The sequence below is a fragment of the Ruditapes philippinarum genome, unplaced genomic scaffold (genome assembly GCF_026571515.1).
Source record: "Ruditapes philippinarum isolate M1 unplaced genomic scaffold, ASM2657151v2 ctg230_1_1_1_1, whole genome shotgun sequence".
In the NCBI taxonomy this organism is placed as follows: Eukaryota; Metazoa; Mollusca; class Bivalvia; order Venerida; family Veneridae; genus Ruditapes; species Ruditapes philippinarum.
Window position 1 is genome coordinate 43114 of NW_026854709.1, and position 22886 is coordinate 65999.

The 22886-nt window shown below is 32.7% G+C and overlaps 1 protein-coding gene and 1 long non-coding RNA gene across 7 annotated transcripts in view; both read right to left on the reverse strand.

The window, feature by feature from the left end:
- Positions 1 to 10939: 10939 nt before the first annotated feature.
- LOC132740819 (uncharacterized) lies at positions 10940 to 15404 on the reverse strand. Its single transcript, XR_009627211.1, has 2 exons — positions 11579 to 15404; positions 10940 to 11458 (listed from the first exon to the last, which is right to left on the reverse strand). It is a non-coding gene; the product is annotated as an uncharacterized LOC132740819 (long non-coding RNA).
- Positions 15405 to 15987: 583 nt separating this feature from the next.
- LOC132740821 (shootin-1-like) overlaps positions 15988 to 22886 on the reverse strand; it is a 28492-nt gene continuing 21593 nt past the window's right edge. For 4 of the 6 annotated variants that reach the window (XR_009627212.1, XM_060728828.1, XM_060728823.1 and 1 more), the window contains 2 exons: positions 21678 to 21722; positions 15988 to 19084 (listed from right to left, as the gene is read on the reverse strand). Coding sequence is in view for 4 of the 6 variants with exons in the window: in XM_060728828.1 (XP_060584811.1) it covers positions 19054 to 19084; positions 21678 to 21722 (76 nt within the window). In the remaining 2 variants the exon portion in view is untranslated. The remainder of the gene's footprint in view (positions 19085 to 21677; positions 21723 to 22886) is intronic. The other 2 variants (XM_060728824.1, XM_060728825.1) reach the window with 1 other exon arrangement.

Consider the following 22886-nt stretch of genomic DNA (forward strand, 5'->3'; position numbering starts at 1 on the left):
ACAACAAGGTTTTCATGATGATATTATGATTAGATCGTCATAATTAATTATAGAGTATCATATGTCATCAGAAATGAAAAAGCTTTGTTATCAATATTTGGTTTAACAGTCAAAATTTGATTGATGTTTACATTTATTTCCTTTGTTCATATGCATGTATTGCAGCGTAATACCATATCCGTTTGATGTTTCCAGACATCTATCCGAAATTTGACGGAAAGGCCTGAAAAGATGCGGTACACATGTCACATGAAATGTGGCGCCTATGCACAATTTAAAGAAAGGAACGGTTGCAACATGTCATGTGACGTTTGAAACATGATGACGTCAATAACATTGGATCGGATCTTGAAATAGTAAACCTATTGTTATAAAAAGGGAAGTTTTGATTATATGTTGTATTTTTATATAGCAATATAGTAACAGTATTCTCAACTGAAATCTAGCAACGTTATATGTTTTATCTTTAATTTGCAAAATTGAATTTCAAACCTATTCTAGACTATAAAAAGTTATTTTTAAATATATACATGACAGTAAATTATGTGAATATTCTAAAGTATTTAACAAACATTTATTATAGGATACAAAACCCATACAATTAATTTACATTACAATTTTAATAAAGTAATCGGACTATTTTTTCGCCTTTTAGGTTTGTATGACATCACTGTACAGTGACCTTGACCTTTTAAGGACATTTTACGTTTAAACACACATGTTGCAGCACTTATGACTAACTGATAATACACATAGTGAATATTTGGACAAAATGTTTGTCAAAAATGGGGACATAGTTGAACCTGTTTTACGGTCGTCTTCCGGTCAGTTTGACTCCGCTCGTAGAAACAATGGTATTTGAGCGGTGGTCACAGAACCAATAATTGACTTCCTGTCCTGTCATTCATTGTACAAAGAATAGATAGATAATGGACATTTGGTTGAAATTACGGCCATCCTCTGGTCAGTTTAAATCCACACATAGTTACAGTGATATTCGGTTCTCAAGTCAATGAACTTATTGGCGGTCTAAGGTCACAAAACATGTGACCTTGGTTTCGCAGGTCTAAAATGATACACATAGACCCAAGTTCATCGACCGTCCGGAACGTACATAAGATCAGCATTCAGATCACGAACTAGAAATTAGACAAAGTCACAAAATCTGCTTACTTAAAAAAGTAAAACCGTCGCAAGAAACTTTTTTCACTGGCACTATCCGAGCTCTATTAGTATGCAAGATAACAACAACTGCAAACTCTCACACATATAAAATGCGAAATTGGGTTGTTCAAAATTTTGAAGATAGGAACTTAAAATGCAATTAGATCTAATACAGTTAAATACATCTATCTTAACATATTTAAGGTGTACAATAATATTGTCATGGCAAAATATGTTTTAACCAGCATTTACCATATATTCGACACATTTATCTTAACATTTATACTTTCATATTAAACTCACGAAAGCGAGAGACTTTTAATTAATTAAAATGAAAAGTATATATACATGTGATACTAATTAGAATATTTTACATTTACCTATAATTATTATTGATCTTTGATAAATGTACATAGCTATTATTTCATATCAAAACAGGTTATATTTATTATCACATGTTTGAAGTGTAAATACAAATGAGCCGCGTCACGCCAAAACCAACATAATGGGTTTGCGACCAGCATGGATCCAGACCAGCCTGCGCATCCGCGCAGTCTGATCAGGATCCATGCTGTTCGCTATCAGTTTCTCTACTTGTAATAGAGTTTGTAAGCGAACAGCATGGATCCTGATCAGACTGCGCGGATGCGCAGGCTGGTCTGGATCCATGCTGGTCGCAAATCCATTATGTTGGTTTTGTCATAACAAGGCTCAAATGTAAAACTGATATAAATCTGGTGCTTGGGATTTTAATACAGAATTTAAAAGCTAAATATTTAAAGCAACGTGCTTCAAGATCCATGGAAATTTTCATGAATTATTTTTATTGTTTGAAAGTTAAATGTTGTGAATTAAACAAAGAAAGTAATCTATATATTGCAAATAGCACTTGAAATCTTCGAAAGTTACCAAATACAAAACCAGAATATGCAAAATTAGCCCTGACTGCATTAATCACGCAGTAGAAGTATGGTGATAAACACTCCATAATCAGTCATTAAGTGCATAAAAATGTAAATTATTTATCGAAAAGCGAATATTTTTACTTTTCTTAAAATTTAAGTACATTTTTTTCAATGTTTTATTTTTTGCATTTAATATCCCGTCTCGAAGGGGAGCCCGTAACTCTTCTTTCACAAAAGGGGCAAAAGGGGAGCCCGCGAGGTTTCAAAAGGACAAACGAATAAAAAGGCTTAATTTTCACTATTCAGTAGGACTTTTATCGTTAATTTACATTTCTGTACTGCACAAAGAGAAATAAGTCTGTGATCCAAATATATGAATTTTGTCTTTGTTGAACTGTTGCATCTTGCTAAATATTTATGCTAAATAACTTCATTCACATATTCATCGCAAAATACATACCAGACACCGTCTAATTAAAATTAATATCTGTACAAATTCATTTAAGAAGCTCCTTCAATTTTTAGTTAAAGTTACAGCTCGGACAAGATCGGTAAGACTCAGAATTTAAAAACTTGCATATTAGCATAAACACGCTCGCACTCGAGCTTTGCTTGAAAATATCATGCACGTTAACTACGTTTTACTCTTTACGATTTTTGTGATTAATTTGTTATGAATTTACTTCAGATTATTGCTTTTTGTTTTTTTCAGTAACTTCTCAGAAGTTTTCAAGTTGTCAATGATATTTTCATTTTTACCCTCATTTACAAGATTACATGCCCATATAGTGCAAAAATTTTAAACAGCTGAAATGTTGATTTTTGTTTTGTCTTTCATTACTGCGTGTAAAGAAACCAGTGTTTATTAGTCGAGCTTGCTGTCTACTCTGACAGCTCTTGTTTTTTTTTCTTTTTCGTTTTTTTGATTATTTTTACTTGTTTTGCTTCTGACTTGTTTTTTTCCTATTTATTTGTAACACTTCTTTCACAATAACTAGAAAATAAATATGATACCATGTAAATAGTTCTACCTAGTCACAATTTTAGCGTCAATTTGGTAGTAGGTTTGTTGGTAGCTTGGTATTCGAATAACTTAATTTCTTTTTTACTGCTCGTTTGTGTTTACCCCTCGGGCAAGGACACGAGTATCAGTCATTGTAAAACACTTTAGACCTTAACAGGTATATTAACTTTTTAGGTGTGAAAATTTAAAAGGTCACTAATGTATATAAAGGACTTCAAAAATAGTTCTAAATCAGAGCAGGCGCTGTAGTGCAGTGGTAACACTGTCTGACTACAAGTCAAGGGGTTGCGAGTTCGATCACCTACTACTCCACTTAAAATACTAACACTTTTTCGTTTGAAATAAATAATAAAAATGACTCTTGTAATGTAATGTAATGTAACACTACTCTTGTAATGTAATGTAACACTGACACATAAGGCATAACACACTTACCTCACGAAAAGGACATTTCTGACACACTTACATAACACAGTGGGCACTAATCACATAATGACATGCCAAACAGAACACTACTCACACCCTGACATACATACAGGACGCTACTCACACACTGACCATAACATACAGGCTGCTACTCACACACCGACATGAGATACAGGCCGCTACTCACACACTGACATGACATACAGGCCGCTACTCACACACCGACATGACATACAGGCAGCTACTCACATTCCGACATGACATACAGACCGCTACTCAAACACTGACATGACATACACTACTCACACACTGACATGACATACAGGTCGCTACTCACATACTGACATGACATACACTACTCACACTCTGACATACAGAACACTAGTCACACGTTCTGACATACAGGCCGCTACTCACACACCGACATGACATACAGGCCGCTACTCACACACTGACATACAGAACACTACTCACACTCACACACTGACATACAGAACGCTACTTACACACTGACATGACGTACTGGCCGCTACTCACACACCGACATGACATACAGGCCGCTACTCACTGACATGACATACACTACTCACACACTGACAAACAGAACACTACTCACACACTGACATACAGGCCGCTACTCACACACTGACATGACATACAGGCCGCTGCTCACACACTGACATGACATACAGGCCGCTACTCACACACCGACATGACATACAGGCCGCTACTCACACACTGACATGACATATACTACTCACACACTGACATACAGAACACTACTCACACACTGACATGACATACAGGACACTACTCACACACAGACATGACATACAGAACACTACTCACACACAGACATGACATACAGGACACTACTCACACACTAACAACTAACATGACATACAGGACACTACTCACACACAGACATGACATACAGGACACTACTCACTCACTGACATGACAAACAGAACACTACTCACACACTGACATGACAAACAGGCCGCTACTCACACACCGACATGACATACAGGCCGCTACTCACACACCGACATGACATACAGGCCGCTACTCACACACTGACATGACACACAGGTCGCTACTCACATACTGACATGACATACACTACTCAAACTCTGACATACAGAACACTAGTCACACGTTCTGACATACAGTACGCTACTCACACACTGACATGACATACAGGCCGCTACTCACACACCGACATGACATACAGGCCGCTACTCACACACTGACATACAGGACACTACTCACTAACTGACATGACATACAGGTCGCTACTCACATACTGACATGAGATACACTACTCACACCCTGACATACAGGACGCTATTCACACACTGACATAAAGAACACTAGTCACACGTTCTGACATACAGAACGCTACTCACACACTGACATGACATACAGGCCGCTAGTCACACACCGACATGACATACAGGCCGCTACTCACACACCGACATGACATACAGGCCGCTACTCACACACTGACATGGTATACAGGACGCTACTCACACACTGACATGGCATACATAACACTACTCACACACTGACATGACATACACTACTCACACACTGACATGACATACACTACTCACACACTGACATGACATACAGGCCACTATTCACACACTGACATGGTATACAGGACGCTACTCACACACTGACATGGCATACATAACACTACTCACACACTGACATGACATACACTACTCACACACTGACATGACATACACTACTCACACACTGACTTACTACTCACACACTGACATGACATACAGGACACTACACACACACTGACATGGTATACAGGACGCTACTTACACACTGACATGGAATACATAACACTACTTACAAACTGACATGTCATACAGGAGGACACTACTCACTAACTGACATGACATACAGAACACTACACCACTAACACATGGCATACATAACACTACTCACAAACTGACATGTCATACAGGAAGACACTACTCACACACTAACATGGCATACATAACACTACACCACTGACATATGGCAAACAGGACGCTACTCACACACTGACCTACAGGAAACTTCACATGACAGGAAATAACTCACACACTAACTTGATATACTGCACACTACTCAAACTCTGACATACACGACAGTACTCACACATTGGCTTGAAAAACATGACGCTACTCACACACTGACACGACATACAGGACATTTCACATGACAGGACATAACTCACACACTAAATTGATATACTGATAACTACTCACTCACTGACATACAGGACACTACTCACACATTGGCTTGAAAAACATGACGCTACTCACACACTGACACGACATACAGGACATTTCACATGACAGGACATAAACTCACACACTAAATTGATATACAGAACACTTCTTACACACTGACAAACCGGACACTCGTCACAAACTGCCCAGACTAACACGACATTCCTTACCAACTGACCAGACAAACATTGAAACTTCTAACAAACTGATAAGACAAATAAGACACTTCTCACAAAGTGACCAGACAAACAAATGTTTAAAAAATGTATGATGTGTTCAAACAATTCTTGCTGGTGATCGTGGATTGAATTACCAACTATCAGCTGTTAAATAATTGGAATATCCATCTACCAACTACAATCTTCCTATCAAATTGACGCTTATATTGTGACTAAGGTAGAACTGTCAACGGCAAGCTGATGTGAAGAAAATATGATATCATGATAACATGGTTCATATATATTTTCTAGTTGTTTTGAAAGCATTGTTACAAATAGATAATTAAAACCAAGTAGCAAACAAAAATGTATTATAAATTAAAAAAAAACGAAAAAACAAAAACAAACAAAAAAACAATAAAATAAGAGCTGTAAGAGGAGACAACAAGCTCGAGTTATTAACCTACCATACATGATGTGCTGACAAAAATGCTTATGGTAAGTCTAAAGTAGATACAAAATATAAATAATAAAAAGTATCATTTCAAAATTGCGATAGGAGCTAGACTATTAAATATTTTTATGCAAATGTTGATAAAGATAATATATTTGAAGTTTAAAGCAGCACGCCTCCAGATTCATACTAATTTTCATGGAAATTTTGAAAATGTATTTGAATGTGTAATATTGTGAAGTCACCAAAAGGAAGCAATTTACACATTGTGAATGGCACTTACAAACCACGTAAATTACCAAAAAGTGGTCAAAATATGCATAAATAGCCTCTACTGCGTTAGTAACGCAGTAGTAATATAGTTGTAAATACTGAAAAAAATCAGTCATTAACCGCACACAATATGCAAAATATAACATGAATCTTGAAAGTTTTTACTTTTCCTTACATCTTAGTTCATTTTTCTCAAGTTTGATTTTATTGAGATATTTTGACTCATCTGGAGGCGTGTAGCTTTAAAGTATATCCCTGAACAAAAAAAAATATATTAAAAAATAGAAAACATATTAAACGGAAACAATCTTTGAAGTTATGAGCCTAATAACATATGATGGGGTGATGATTTGAAGCATTTATTTGAAATGTAAAGTATATATCTCATGAAATGAAAAAGTAAGAGTTAACAATAAAAAACATATTTAAGGGGGTGGGGTAATTCAAAATATTGGCGCTAAGGATCAGAACCTCGTAGCGTATGACGTGCAACATTTATTTGAAGTTTGAAAAAGATCCCTTAAGAAATCGAAAAAGAGGTCTAAGACATATTTTACTGCATATACATTTGAAAGTCTAGACGCGTATCCGGGCGCAAGTTTTACATATACTTTGTACAGTCGAGCTAACGTTAGTCGTTACTAACATAGTAAAAGCATTTTTTTTAATATTTTGACCTGTTTTTGGTAGTTTACGTTCATTACGAGTGTCATTAATAATGTGTAAATTGCTTCCTTTTGGTTATTTCACAGTTTTATACTTTTAAATACATTTTTAAAATTTTCATGAAAATAAGCATAATTATTTATGCGTGCTGCCTTAATTGTGCCAAGTGCTAAATGCGGGCGATCTTGTGTGTCATAAAAACCATTGGCCGACTTCTTTTTCCATTTTCGTCTTTGACTTTTTCATTAAATTTTCACTATGAATGTGTACAATCATTATTAAGCTGAAACTCTTGTTTCCTCCCCTGTCGAACATTGTGTGGTCAATACCTAATGTACTTCGTTGCCAATACGATACCTTCAAAATGGTCAAACTCCAATATAGTAGTTGTATACTATATTAAGTTATTATAAGATCGGAAATATACATACATGTAGAGGTATCACTCGAGTTTATTTGTCTCGACAAAAATTTAAAATTCTCAATTGTAAATGAATTGAATAATTTAATGGTGAATTTTTGTTTGTTTTATATTTGAATATGATTTAATAAATAATTTAATCAAAGAGAAAGCAGCATCATGTTGTTTTTGTCTTCTTGTTGGTGGGAATGTTTTATGCAATATATTTTTGCTATAACTGAATGTACTTGATAAAAAATTTCAAAACTGACAAAAATATGTTTATTTTTTCACAACTGCATTTTATTACGGAATCACATGTTTCACTTATGCTTTTCCACAAGAGACGTGATTACAAAAAAAAAACAAACAAACAAACAAAAACAAAAAACGTTTTCAATAAAGATAAAAAGAGAAACCATGTCAGTAGAGCAAAATAAAGTAGAGCAAATCGTTACTGTCTGAACTTGATTATCGCAGTCAAGGGATTTGAGTTCGTTTAATGGTGAGACCTTTCTAAATTTAAAATATCTTTGTTTTTGACCAGCTCATCGCAAATTTTAATACGACATAACGCAGTGTTGTCTGCTTTACTAATACTGGTAATCAAAAATACTAAGTACTTTGTCTTCTCCAATTCTTCCGTAAAAAAATTGAATAAACATTAAATTTAACAAAAAAGTTCATAAAAATTCAGCACTAGAGGAGTAACCTTTTTGCCATGCATTACTACACCATGGCTTTTAGTATATATAGTTACAATGGTCATACGAGCATCTTCAATAATCCATATCAAAACGGAAATAATATTACCACCCGTTTTTTCCAGAAGCATGCCAGTTAATAACAATCGCACGAGTTACCACCATGTAAACAAACATTTCTTTTAGTTACATGGCCTTCGTTCCATACACACAAAAACAACTGAAGTACAACTATACGTATTGGATAAGTACAAACTAATATCACAAAACGGTACAAATAATAATCAAGCAATTAGTCTTAAGTGTCCGACCTATTTTTTAAATGGGTCGAGCACTCAAGATATCATTTTGACATATTAAGTGACCTAATGACTAAGGTTGTTGGATATAATATGAACATAAATAATAGTCAATGAATACAAGTCTCATTAATTATATAGTACAACCTCTTATTTGTAATTGTTGAAAAACCATCAGACACAGGATTTTCTTTCTCACTTTCAAAAGGCAAGTCGTTACAGTAATGACGATGTTCATCATAGACGTGCTATATGAACTCTTTAACAGTCACTTATCTTCACTTACCAAACCTCTATATTATGCCTTATTTAGAAGATTTTGACATAATTTATCTACATTTAGGTGCACTTGATAGCTTCATCACATAAAAGAATGCAGTAAAGTTATAAAACACGATTGAGGAAGTTATTTATCTATTTATTCTGTACCACTCCTCTTTGCGAGTAGTAGAGACGTACAGGAGAATAAAATTAGTAATACAAGTGCATTTGTAATAACGTATGTTTACAGTGTAACAAATTAGAAAGTATGTACAGATAAAAGATGGGTGCATGTTTGGTCATGCCCTGCTTAAAATTCCCAGTGTTTGGGCTTGCACGTGTTCAAATAGGAGAAAGTTCCAAAGAATGATAGTAGCTGGAAATTAGAAAAAAAAAATACTAATAATTACAGTGGGTATAGCTCTTTTAGAATGAATGGGGATGTATATTTCTTGTCTATCTATTTTGGGGTCTAATGCAAGGGGTAAGGGTTTAGCAACCAATTTCTGCACATTTAAAAAAAAACATGAGCCTGACATCAGACCTCCAATGTTTGTCTTATGCTCGTCATCCCAACTGAGCATGTTTGTGACATTGCTGTATGGTAAGAAGTCGTGATTTATCCAGCGTGCTGAACAATGCTGTGCCATTTCAAGAGAAAAACGGAATATCTAAAGAACACCCAAAACGACAAAACTGAAAATGTTGCAGGCTCGGTAATTTCGTGTATATTTAGTTGTGTATGAGGGTTTTGGATACAACCAGCATACTTTGGTGATGTCTGACTATGGCTTTATAAGTTAATTCCCGCTCTTCGGCATTTTCCATGGCATATTGCGTATAATGAGGTTGTGTAAGGTTGTGTATGCGGGTAGCTTGGGATGTGAAGATATGTGGACATTATAAGTTACACCAAGATGTTTGGCATCTGGAACTGTTTCTAGAATTTGGCCATGGTGCTATTATTGAGATTTAAAAGGGTTTCTTGACATTCAAGGACAATTTAAACATCTGAAATAACATATCTTTTCCTAATTTGATGCACTATTTTTTGGGGGGGGGTGGGAGTCTAGGACTGTTGAATCTTTCCTTATTTTCTTTTATATATATTGCAAGTGTCAGAGTTGAAAGTTATGGAACAGTTATTACTTTTTTTTTGGGGGGGGGGGGGGGTTACGTCACATCGACACAGTATAGGTCATATCGCGACTTTCCAGCTTTACTGGTGGAGGAAAGCCTCAGGTGCCCTTCCGTGCATTATTTCAGGCACAAACGGGCACCTGAATAAAACCACCGACATTCCGTAAGCTAGCTGGATAGCTTCCTCACATGAAAGAATCAAAAGTCCCTGTCGGGATTCGAACCCACAGCGGTGAGGGGCAAGTGGTTTGAAGTCAACGACCTTAACCACTCGGCCACGGACGCCCGCCGAACAGTTATTATAAAACCTGTTGATGCACAGGCTACAATGTAATACAAATGCCATAGGTATCATTCTCATTCTAGTAAATTTGCCATAATCCATTCAAGTGTAAGCTATAAAACCTTGTCTAAATGATGTTCGTCTGCTGTAAAGTGACTGTATATACGTTACATATTTGCCGCCAGTCCTCGGTGTTATATCTATATATAGAGCATAGGTCTTATGATGTCAACACATGTCAAATGAACTATACAGTATTATAAATAAAGAATAGAAAATCGAAACAAAGGCTCTAAGAAACCATCATGGAAAATTTCAGACCAGATAAAACAAATTAGTACAGTTTAAACGAACAGAATCTAGCTTAAGTACTTGAACAGTGATCAGCACAATGTACTCACATTTATTGCAAAACAGTAATTTATTTTTTTTGATGAAATACCCTTGTGTAAATAAACATAAAAAGTTACAAAATCAAAGAACAATTTTGATACGAGAATTACATTTTATTTATATCAAAACACAATTGACTTAATCTAAATGCAGCATAATATATACTACATTTCTATATACATGTAAATGATACCAAAAGCACTAACTTGATTCTATCTGTATATCATTTACCGGTATATCTGACCATATATTATATCAACTGTGGAATACTAAGTCATTAAAGAGTTTTGATATACATGTACATACAATGTATTTACAAGTATAACGCCCTGGTGCAACACTGATTAGCTAAAGGCAGTGTTAAAGATGGTGCATCCCTTTGTCTAAAATAACTTCATAACATTTAACCATTTTAAAATAAAAGAATATAGTAATATATTTCAGGTTTATATCTTTCAATAATTCTTCGTTGTATATGCATATCATGCCTTTTGGGAGTAAAGATAACAAGAGGGCCATGATGGCCCTAAGGTCGCTCACCTGTATGTAGGCCCCCGGAGCGGGGCCAGTTTAAACCCCAGGGCTTTTATTTGAACAAACTTGGAAGACACCTATAAGAGGACGTTTCATGATGTACACACTTATAATGAAAAACAATGATCTGCCCTCCCCTACCCCCGGCAGGGCCAATTTTAACCAAGGGCTTTTATTTGAACAAACTTGGTAGACACCCATAAGAAGATGTTTCATGCTAAACATCTAAGCTGTAGCTCATTGTGTTTTTTTAAAGAAGATTTTTTAAGTTTTTACTATACACATATAGTTAAAAACAATGATACCCCTGGGGCGGTGCCAGTTTTGACCCCAGGGCTTTTATTTGAACAAACTTTGTAGACACTTACTAGAACATGTTTCATGCTTAATATCTAAACTCTAGCTATTTGGGTTTTTTCAAAAGATGTTTTTTAAGTTTTTCCTATACACATATAAGGAAAATCAATGACCCCCAGGGCAGGGCCAATTTTGACCCAGGGCTTTTATTTGAACAAACTTTGTAGACACTCACTAGAAGATGTTTCATGCTTAATATCTTAACTCTAGCTATTTAGGTTTTTTCAAAGAATACTTTTTAAGTTTTTGATATACACATATATAAGGAAAATCAATGACCCCCGGGGCGGGGCCAATTTTGACCCCAGGGCTCTTATTTGAACAAACTTGGTAGACACCCATTAGAACATGTTTCATGCTAAATATCTTAGCTCTAGCTCTTTGAGTTCTTTAAAAGAAGATTTTTTAAGTTTTTACTATACACATGTACATATAGGGAAAATCAATGACCCCCTGGGGCGGGGCCAATTTTGACCCCAAGGCTTTAATTTGAACAAACTTGGTAGACACCCATTAGAACATGTTTCATGCTAATTAAATATCTTAGCTCTAGCTCTTTGAGTTCTTTAAAAGAAGATTTTTTAAGTTTTTACTATATACATATAGGGAAAATCAATGACCCCCTGGGGCGGGGCCAATTTTGACCCCAGGGCTTTTATTTGAACAAACTTGGTAGAAACCCATTAGAACATGTATCATGCTAAATATCTTAGCTCTAGCTCTTTGAGTTCTTTAAAAGAAGATTTTTTAAGTTTTTACTATATACATATAGGGAAAATCAATGACCCCCTGGGGCGGAGCCAATTTTGACCCCAGGGCTTTTATTTGAACAAACTTGGTAGACACCTATTAAAACATGTTTCATGCTAAATATCTTAGCTCTAGCTCCATGAGTTCTTTAAAAGAAGACTTTTAAATTTTTACTATATGCATACAGGGAAAATCAATGACCCCCTGGACGAGGCCAATTTTGACCCCAGGGCTTTTATTTGAACAAACTTGGTAGACACTCATTAGAAGATGTTTCATGCTAAATATCTTAGCTCTAGCTCTTTGGGTTCTTTAAAAAAAGATTTTTTAAGTTTTTACTATATGCATATAGGGAAAATCAATGACACCCTGGGGCGGGGCCAATTTTGACCCCAGGGCTTTTATTTGAACAATCTTGGTAGACACTCAGTAGAAGATGTTTCATGCCAAATATCTAAGCTCTAGCTCTTTCGGTTTTTTAAAAGAAGATATTTAAAGTTTTTTCTTTTGGTTGCCATGGCAACCAGAGTTCTGCATGGAATTAAATTCTTTGAACAATTTTTAAAGGTGACCACCAAAGGAACATTCCTGTGAAGTTTGGATGAAATTGGCTAAGTGGTTTATGAGGAGATGTCATTTAAAGTAAAAGTTTACGGACGGACGCCGGACGGACGGACGCCGGACGAAAAGCGATCACAAAAGCTCACCCTGTCACTTTGTGACAGGTGAGCTAAAAATTGTGAACGCATTTCACTAGATACTCGCATTTCACTAGAACTCGCATTTCACTGAATTTCACTAGATACTCGGGTGCAGATTAAGGACTTTTTGCAAAGGTTGATCACAAAATTTTGGCAAAGTGCATATTTCAGAGAGGGTTGTTATTATACTAGGTTCACTTAATCTGCCACTCTCTAGATCTGTGCATAATATTTTCTAAACAGTTTATTGACAGGGAGAACACATTTACAAACTGAAATTATAAAAAAAATCATGAAAATCAGGCATCTGGAAGACATGATTCCATTGATTCTTATCATGAGGACAGACATATAACTTTTTACTATCCCAAAATGGGCTAAGATGAATTACAAAATGATCTTTAGACACCCTTAGATAATGTTATTGCACTGTCAATTTAAGCGTTTTGACAAAAGAATATCACCATCAAATAACTGATGTTTTATCACCAAAACAATAATCTATAATTACTAAAAAAACAAAACATCTTACAAAAATGTAAGAATAGTGTTCATGTCAACAAAATCACGAAAAAAGCACAACAAATATCACATTTAATTTTTTGTTACAACATTGATTTTATGCTCATCTAGTACAAAAAAAACCCAGAAAATAACCCAAAGTAAAAGTTTGAACAAAAAGCATGTTATTTATTTTTCTAATTTCCAACAATAGGTTTTCTTATGTGGTATATACAGAAAAAAAGAAAGATTATGGAATGTCAGTGTGTATATATCAATGTTTTATATAACAGGAAAAATACCAAGAAAATATCTCTCAAAACGTGTGTTTCATGGCATCTTAGAAGGATAACTTTGAATTAAGTATTTTTAAGTTATTGATAAGATAAGTTTGTTTTTTACACAAAGTGTTACTATGATCTTTGGCCTAATAACCTCAAGACCAATAGAGGCCATCTACTGGTTGTGTGCAATGTCCTTACCAAGTTACATATACCACTGCTTATACCTTCTGACAAAATTGTTCAGACAAAAATAACAGGACCTACATACGAAAAGATGACCCACCCAATCACAGTATGCTCCTCGTTTTTAAGTGGTGGCATAAAAATTGTTATAAACAAAAACATTGTTACAAAGTATGGCAAGAATTTATCCCACATGTATAAATAATCTATCAAAAATTTCAACCCTGAAATAAACTGTTTTGTGTCAAGCAATAATTAAAAAACAAATATGGAAGATAATTGCAAAAGTATAAATGTTCCTGGCCATGTTATGGTTAGTATATTTTCATCTTTTAAGTTATACTTTAATGTAAAATTACATGCAACAAAAGTATGGTTTTCAAATTTATCATCTACTTCAAACGTTATTTCAAATGCAACAGTACTTTAAATTGCAAAAAGGTGCAAGCATAATTATATTACGGGACACTAAAAATGCTGATATAAAAGTAAGTTTTGAAAATGTAAAAATTTGATACAACAAAATAAAGCACTAATTTTCTAACATATGGCAATATCATATACTACTAAGTGTAATATACACGTGTATAATTAATCAATACAAATTTGTATCTACACAATATACAAAAAATAATGGCATCTTCACAATCTTCAACTACAAAATGTATTATGTTCCAAAACAGTAAGTGGGAAAATCTGTAAAGCAAGGATCAGGTATTCCTTAAAAAGATAGCATTGCGACTTCAGAATCTGGGCAAGAGTTTATAAAAAAATTTTCGTAGCTCAAACTCAGATCTCAAGTATTTGATTGGTCAGAAACTGTCACCGAATGTACACTGACCAATGAAAATCCTGAGATTAGAGACAGAACTCACAAAAAGACAAAAAGTTTAATTACCCCAAAGACAGGTTTCAAAATACAATATACAGAAATTATTCAACCTGACTCAAGTTCAGACCTTCTTATGCTTATAAAGCTTTATAAACAAGTTGATTCTTAATCTGACTGTGTAACTATTTCAGGTCTATTTGAAATGACGTCACTTTTCAATAGGAAACAAAAACACATTTCTAGCCATACTATATATTTAAAACTAAAACTATTGTAGAAAACATTAGTAATGTAGATAAGGACAAAGTGATTACCTCTGGTTAGTTTATTAGGGAATATAAATTACATCTTTTATTTAGAAATATAAGTAATGTTCTTCAACCTTTTGTTTGTTTCAAACAATCAAGGCAGTGTTTTATGATTGATTTTTCCCATTTAAAATCAAATTTTTTGCAAAAATTAAAAAGCTGTTTAACGTAAGGTGGCCCTTGGGGTCAAAACTCATAAAAGGGGAAAAACCCTTTAAAAAAAAGCCTGCTGGTTAAAATGTTCGGGGAAAGTCGTTACATTGAATGTTTGACAAATTTCAATAAAAAAAAAAAAAAAAGGCAAATCAAAATACCCCTAAAATATTAAATAGAAAAAACTTTCCCAATTAAAATTTTAAAAAGTTGTTTTTTTAAAACCGGAAAAATTTTTTATTTTTTTTTTTTTTTTGTTAAAAAAGGGGTTTAGCATCTAAATGACAAAAAAAATAAGCAAAAAAGAATATATACGTTGAAAAAAAAAAAGCCGGGAAATCTAAAAATTCTGTAAAAACATATTTTCAAAACCTGTTTTGAAAATAAGTAAAAAAATCCCTGAAAGTATGTAAAAAAAAGGAATGGTTTTTAAAATGCTGTTGGTATGACCTGATAACTAAATGACAAATGAAACAAATTTTAATGATGAAACTGACCAAAGCTGCAATGAACAAAAGACATGTTTTTTCTAATAAATTACAAATACATTACAAAGCTATATCTCTTTTATGAAATATTTGTTAAAATTATGTTACTTTCAGAATCTTATGATGGATTCTAGCAAGCACTGTAACATAGTGTCTCTTAAAATTTAGCACACATAATATTGTAGGTAAACAAAAAACAATATTCTGTAACAAAATATAAGGCAGCTATTTTAATCTGGATTTTAATCCTTTAGCAAATGATTTCATGTATTTTAAGGAAATATACAAACATATTTCTTTCATATATATATGTATTTAGAAACTATTCTTTTCAAGATTCAAACATTAATTTTGAAACCTCCCTGCAGGAGCTTATAATAGTAAAGCTTTATACACTTTAAGATCACTGAAAGATACTCAAATTTTGGAGGTAATTCTTCTACATGTATGTAACATAGAACCCAGGTCTATTAGTACCACACTATGCAAAGCTGCGCAGGATGCTGCACTTTCTAAAAATATTTTTTGTTCCCTAAATTACCCTAAATGTATAATCATAACAATCAAACCACAAGACTTTTTTTATCCCTCATTCTATATAGCCTTATATTCATATATACACCATATTATAGAAAGTGATTCAGAAGTTCTTTTGGAATTACATAGATAATGAAACACAAAAATGGAATGATTTTTTGTTGCTTAAATCTTAAATACATTTAGAAATAAAAAATAATGGGAAATGCAATAAGTGGAATGTTAAAAAAACATCAAAATAATATATTTACATACACATACAACGCATTCAGAGATCTTACAAAAAAAAGATAATATATATCTATGAAAAACAAAACTGGTAAAAAAAAAACTTTGTTCATTTACAAACCTTTGTGTCCGACACTTTGTTTTATCATACATTAAAAAAAATAATAAACTTTGTTATAAACTTTAAATAAATTAAACTTTCAAAAATTTAAAGGTTTTACATGGTTATAAAAAATAAACATCTGTAAATAAAAAAATAAAAAATAATATAGATTTCACTATCATTCATTGATACTCCCGCAATACCAATTAGCGATCACTTAATTAAAGTATAAATATGCATAAGAAAACAACATTTTAACGCTATTCACTAAAATTAATTATAAATTGATATTTTGAAGTCTTTAAGATATTTACTTCTTTATTTCTTCTTGTTATAAATATAAAACTTCTGAAATTTTCTCATCGTTATCTATTCATATTTATTTTTAAAATTTCAAGGGTAATTCACTTTTTTATTTTTGATGTCAATGACACTGTTAATGTTTTTTGATGTCATTTGTAAAATGACCTTAACAGTTGTTTTCTCATGTCTGCGTTCTAAATATAACTTTGCTTACAACTAGCAATCATGATTATTCTCATTCATATACGTACGTCAGATCAAGATTTTACTTTTGTGGAGCTAAAACCTTAAAACCAACATTTTACTTTGTGGAGCTGAAACTTTAAAACCCACATTTTACTTTGTGGAGCTGAAACCTTAAAACCAACATTTTACTTTGTGGAGCTGAAACCTTAAAACCAACATTTTACTTTGTGGAGCTGAAACCTTAAAACCAACATTTTACTTGTGGAGCTGAAACCTTAAAACCAACATTTTACTTTGTGGAGCTGAAACCTTAAAACCAACATTTTACTTTGTGGAACTGAAACTTTAAAACCAACATTTTACTTTGTGGAGCTGAAACCTTAAAACCAACATTTTACTTTGTGGAGCTGAAACCTTAAAATCAACATTTTACTTTGTGGAGCTGAAACTTTAAAACCAACATTTTACTTTGTGGAACAGAAACCTTAAAACCAACATTTTACTTTGTGGAGCTGAAACCTTAAAACCAACATTTTACTTTGTGGACCTGAAACCTTAAAACCCACATTTTACTTTGTGGAGCTGAAAACAAACTGACAAAAGAGAAATACATGTACTGTGCAATCACTAAATGGGCCTTGTTCGAGGCAACATACATCAAAACTAGTTTGTAAATGCAAAAAAAAATAACAATATTTTATAATGTATAAGAATTTCTTTGAAAAAAACAAAAACAAAATGAAGACATAACAACAAAAACAAAACAACCAACATTAACATCACAATTTCTAAGCAAAATGAATATATCATTGAAGCTCTACATATGAATTATATCATTGATAATTTAACATTTTACAGTTTGTAACTATATCAACTATCCAATGTAAAAATCTGATAAAGGGGTGATATGAAAACAACAATATTACATGAAAATTGCAGACTATGAATTAGCATTGCCACTAGAACATTTAATCTGGAACAAAATGTAATATATAATAAAATATTATATAATAAAATGTTTCTCGGTGCCCAATCTAAGTGGCTTTTTAACTTCTCAAATTTTTTAAATCATATAACCAGTAAAAGAGGTATCATTGACAAATAAAGTATTTCTATTTATTAAGATTTATATGGTATAAAAAATTTTAATTTTCATCTTTCTTGAAAAAATCTGAAACAAACTTTCCTACATTTACCTTATGTTTTGTTCTTAATTGATTACAATATATAACTTAAATACCTTGTTGTACAGCTACTTTTATATCACAATTATAATAATAATTTTGGGGACTGAAACTAATAAATTTCCTTTATTTGTAAAGTTATTCTAAATTACAAAGAAATCTTTAAAATATATTTTTTATAATAATTTTTCAAACATAATTCTATAATGTAATTCACAGCATATAAACTTATCCCCAACAATTATTTTTTACAGAATTATAACACAATAATAGTAATAATTTGATGGCATACAATTTAAGCTTTAAACTTTCCTCCTACAATGCTCCTCTCTCAAAATTTCACTACAACTGTAGACAATATTTTCTTACATTTGTTACAACTATGAAAACAACAACAACAGCAACAACAACAACAACAACATTCAATAAATATATATAAGAAGCAGGACAATGAATGGCAGCACCACTCTGGCAGAAAATTTCACCGTCGTACATTTGCGATGAACAAGTGGAAGCGAAGTACATTGCACACGTCGTCATCGTTTGCCCGAGTATAAATGATCCAGTGTCCAGATCACGTATTCTTAAACACTTCATCTTCAGCACTGAAAAATATGAGCAATTACTTAATTTTTATTACATGTACATGTTTTTAAGTAGATAACCTATTTCTAAAGTTTTTAAGTTGACAGTAAAATTATATTTTGATAATTCACAGTAAAATTATTAAAATATAACTTTCACAGAAGCCGTACTATATTTGAATGTTTGATGAACAGCAAATATAAATATCCCATATAAATAGCCCATGCATATGTTATTTAAAGCATGAACAGGCGCATGAGTAGAACCACCAATGTTTTGTAAGCTAGCTTGATTACTAAGCTCCCTCACATGAAATAAACCAAAGTCACTATTAGGATTTTAACCCATGGCAATAATTTGGAGACACTACTAGATTTTTACAGTTTTGAAAGTTTGTTTAGGACCACTAAACACTACTGTATTAATCTATAGTATTTTCCCAACAAAGACTTTTATAAATTACTTTTTTTTCTCATTTGAAACTAAAAATTCCTTAACTTAAATCCACTCTATGGCTTAAAACTTAATTACATGATGCAACTTGTTTTTTCAATTGGTAAAGAATGTTCGCCTTCATTGCAAGTGGGAATATCTGATAGTTAATAAGCAGAGATCAGCCAAAGAAAGAAATAAGCAAAACACACCCAAAGTACCAGTAAGTATCCTGTTAAGATTTTATTAGTTTTATCTACCTTAAAGATATATATTATGCTCAAATTTAATAAATGAATATAATTTTCCCTTGTAAATATAAAGTCAACATGTTTTGAGTTCACACAAAGTGGAATATAATTATGTATGTTTTTAACTCTACACACTATAGGAGACCACATTATGATTATATTGTATCATTAACAAAACTGGCAGGTTTTTTTAGGACAAACTAATTTACTTGAAGTGTAATGGGAATGCAGTTTCCCATTAATAATTTGGAAATTCTTTTATTCAAATCAGACATATTCAGTAAGAATTTCATAGATTTCATTAAATTCCTGTAATAAAATTATTCCACTTAAAGATGAATATACTATATCTTTAATTGTATGGAACTTTACCCTTTACTTTACTAAGAAACTAAGATCTTGAACTTGCATTATGTCAAAAACAATTGTCACCTTAGTGCAATAACTGGATAACTCTTATCAAATTTAGAAGGACTTAGCTTGTTACTGCACTAAGGTGGCACAGTGCTTCATAATTAATTTTAAAATTGAAGCTGCAATCTGACATATAAGTGTTACCCTCATTTGTCTTGTCAATAATGGTCAAATTATCATTAAATAAACTCCCCTAGCTAGCTTGTTTGATAATTAAGACCAACACTCCTTTACTATATTAGTAATAAAGTCTTTGACAGGTTATAGGCCCTATATAAATAGTTGTTGCATAACCCAAGTGGCCAGGTGAGGTTTATGTTGCAAAAGACCGTTTATATACTGCCACATATGATCTGCCAGTAATCTTTATAATGAATTTATAACACAGCAAATTTCCTTTTGTAAGAAAAAAAAAAGAGAAAGATTTTTTCATTAATTGACAGCAGCCATGTATATAAAACGTCACAATTATCTAATGAAAAGCGAAGATACAAACATGCAGTATTGTAATATTTAATATGCATGTATATTAAATATAGTAAATAGGTGCAGGAAAGTCATTTTGTTCGAGAATTTTATGATAATTTGACCATTATTGGCATGGCAAATAAGCTTAACACCTATCATCTTACCATCTAACACTGTCAACAATGCATGTACATAAATGAAAAGGAAAGAGAGAGCATGCATAAATATATAAGATATGCACAGTGTTCCCAATTCACTTCCCATAAAATTACATGTTTACTATTTGTTTCAGAGAAATTTGAACTTCTTTTTCCTACCTTTGTTTAAACGCAATTTCTGTTACAATTTGTGTTTTTTATGAACCCGTATTCTTCGATATTTATTAACAACTTACTTTTTCAAAGTTCTAAACACATTTCATATTTTACATAAAGACTCAAAGGGAAAGGTAAAAGGGAGGTAACTGAGTCACAAAAATGCAGTAAGTTTAACAATTTTAGTTATCTTTTCTTTCCAAAAGTAAAACAATTGCTTAGATCTGACAGTGAATGTTTAAGTGCATTTTTGTGCAATAAAACATGGATTTTTCATCAGATTGTGAAAGATAGTTAGCTTATATGTTCTCTGTAGATTGTTTAAATTCCCATTATAAATGCCATATATAGTACCCATGTTTGACCTTGACCTTGATCTTACATCTGACACATTATCTCTTGCCGATGGAACATTTATCTTAAGTATATTTTCATATTTTTGTATTTTGAAAATCCTTCAAGCAAGTTATCAACTGGATTAGTGCCTTGGAGGGACAAGGTGATAACCACACTTTTTAGGGAATAAAAGCAAACAATTATATTTGATTACCCAATCCCAACCCCCCCCCCCCCCCCACCCAAACACAAAACCCCAAAAATCTGCCATGCCAAATTTAGGATTATTTCAGCTTGTGCTTATAACAATTCTTACAGAACAACAAATATACATTATATTATAATAAGAAATAAGTGCAAGACAGAATACACATGACAAGAGAAACAACTAAGCTTACCTTTTAGAGCGCTTTAATGAAGCTTGGCAGGTAGACTGATCACCTCTGGGAATAAAGCATAAGAGATTGCAGAAAATATAGCGGAAGAAAACATTAAGAACACAAACGCAATTATTACAGAAAATTTCATAATACATGTATTAATATATCCCTGACTTCAAATCTCCATTCATTTCTTACTCATACATTTAACTTGTTAAATTTGTTATTTCTTTTGACAACCACTCCAACAAGACCAGCTATATTTTCTCGATTCTTGGTTATTACGTTGACTTTAACACATGTTTTTGGTTATATCTTTACAGTCAAACCACAAAATCGACTGTCCTGGATAACTAACCAGGAAATACCAATTTCTTTCTTAAGTGACTAACTTGTAACTTATCCCACATTATTTCAGAATCAGCAGTGAGAGAGAAATGACCATTTGAGTCCATTTCCGAGATCAATGGTCAAAGAGTTATGGTTAACATGCCCATCTGCTCAGCTTAATAAACAGAGCCTCAGATCAGTACTTCAGGGATCATAGTTTGATCCTCGGGCAATCCGTTATTTTTTCTTTGATCTTTGTTCTCGGACATGGACTCAAATGGTCAAAGAGAAATAACGGATTGCCCCAGGATCAAAGTACCAAACCCTGGATTAATGATCCGGTGCTCAGTCTATAAAGCTGAGCAGGTTAACATGTCAACCCAAGGTTTGATCCATTTTCTATGGTTTCATTAACTTATTTTTTTTATAAGTTTGTAATGTTATTAACTGTATGAGTAATATCATTAAATGTATGAGTAATTCATGAATTGATTACTTTATTTGTTAAAGAAAATTTCAATACCTAGCATTAATTACAGAGACAAAGAAAAACACGCACACACATACATTAAATTACTACTACTTTGCGAAATGAGAAATATAGTGATAGAGAACATTAATAGTAAAACATGTCTAGTTAAATAAACCAATATAATTATACTTTTTTTGTATGTAAACAAAGCAAGCTTTCATCATATATGATCCAATGATAAAATAAGAACTGTCACACATCCACCAATTCTATGACTTAGCATTTTATGTAGGTCAATTTATTAAAATTTTTTAAAGAATATTTAAAGATAAGATGACAAAAATTCCTTCAATGTGAATAGCATTTATTGTGCAGACATGAAGATAGCTTACAAATAATCTTTCAGTTTGAAAATGACCTTGAAT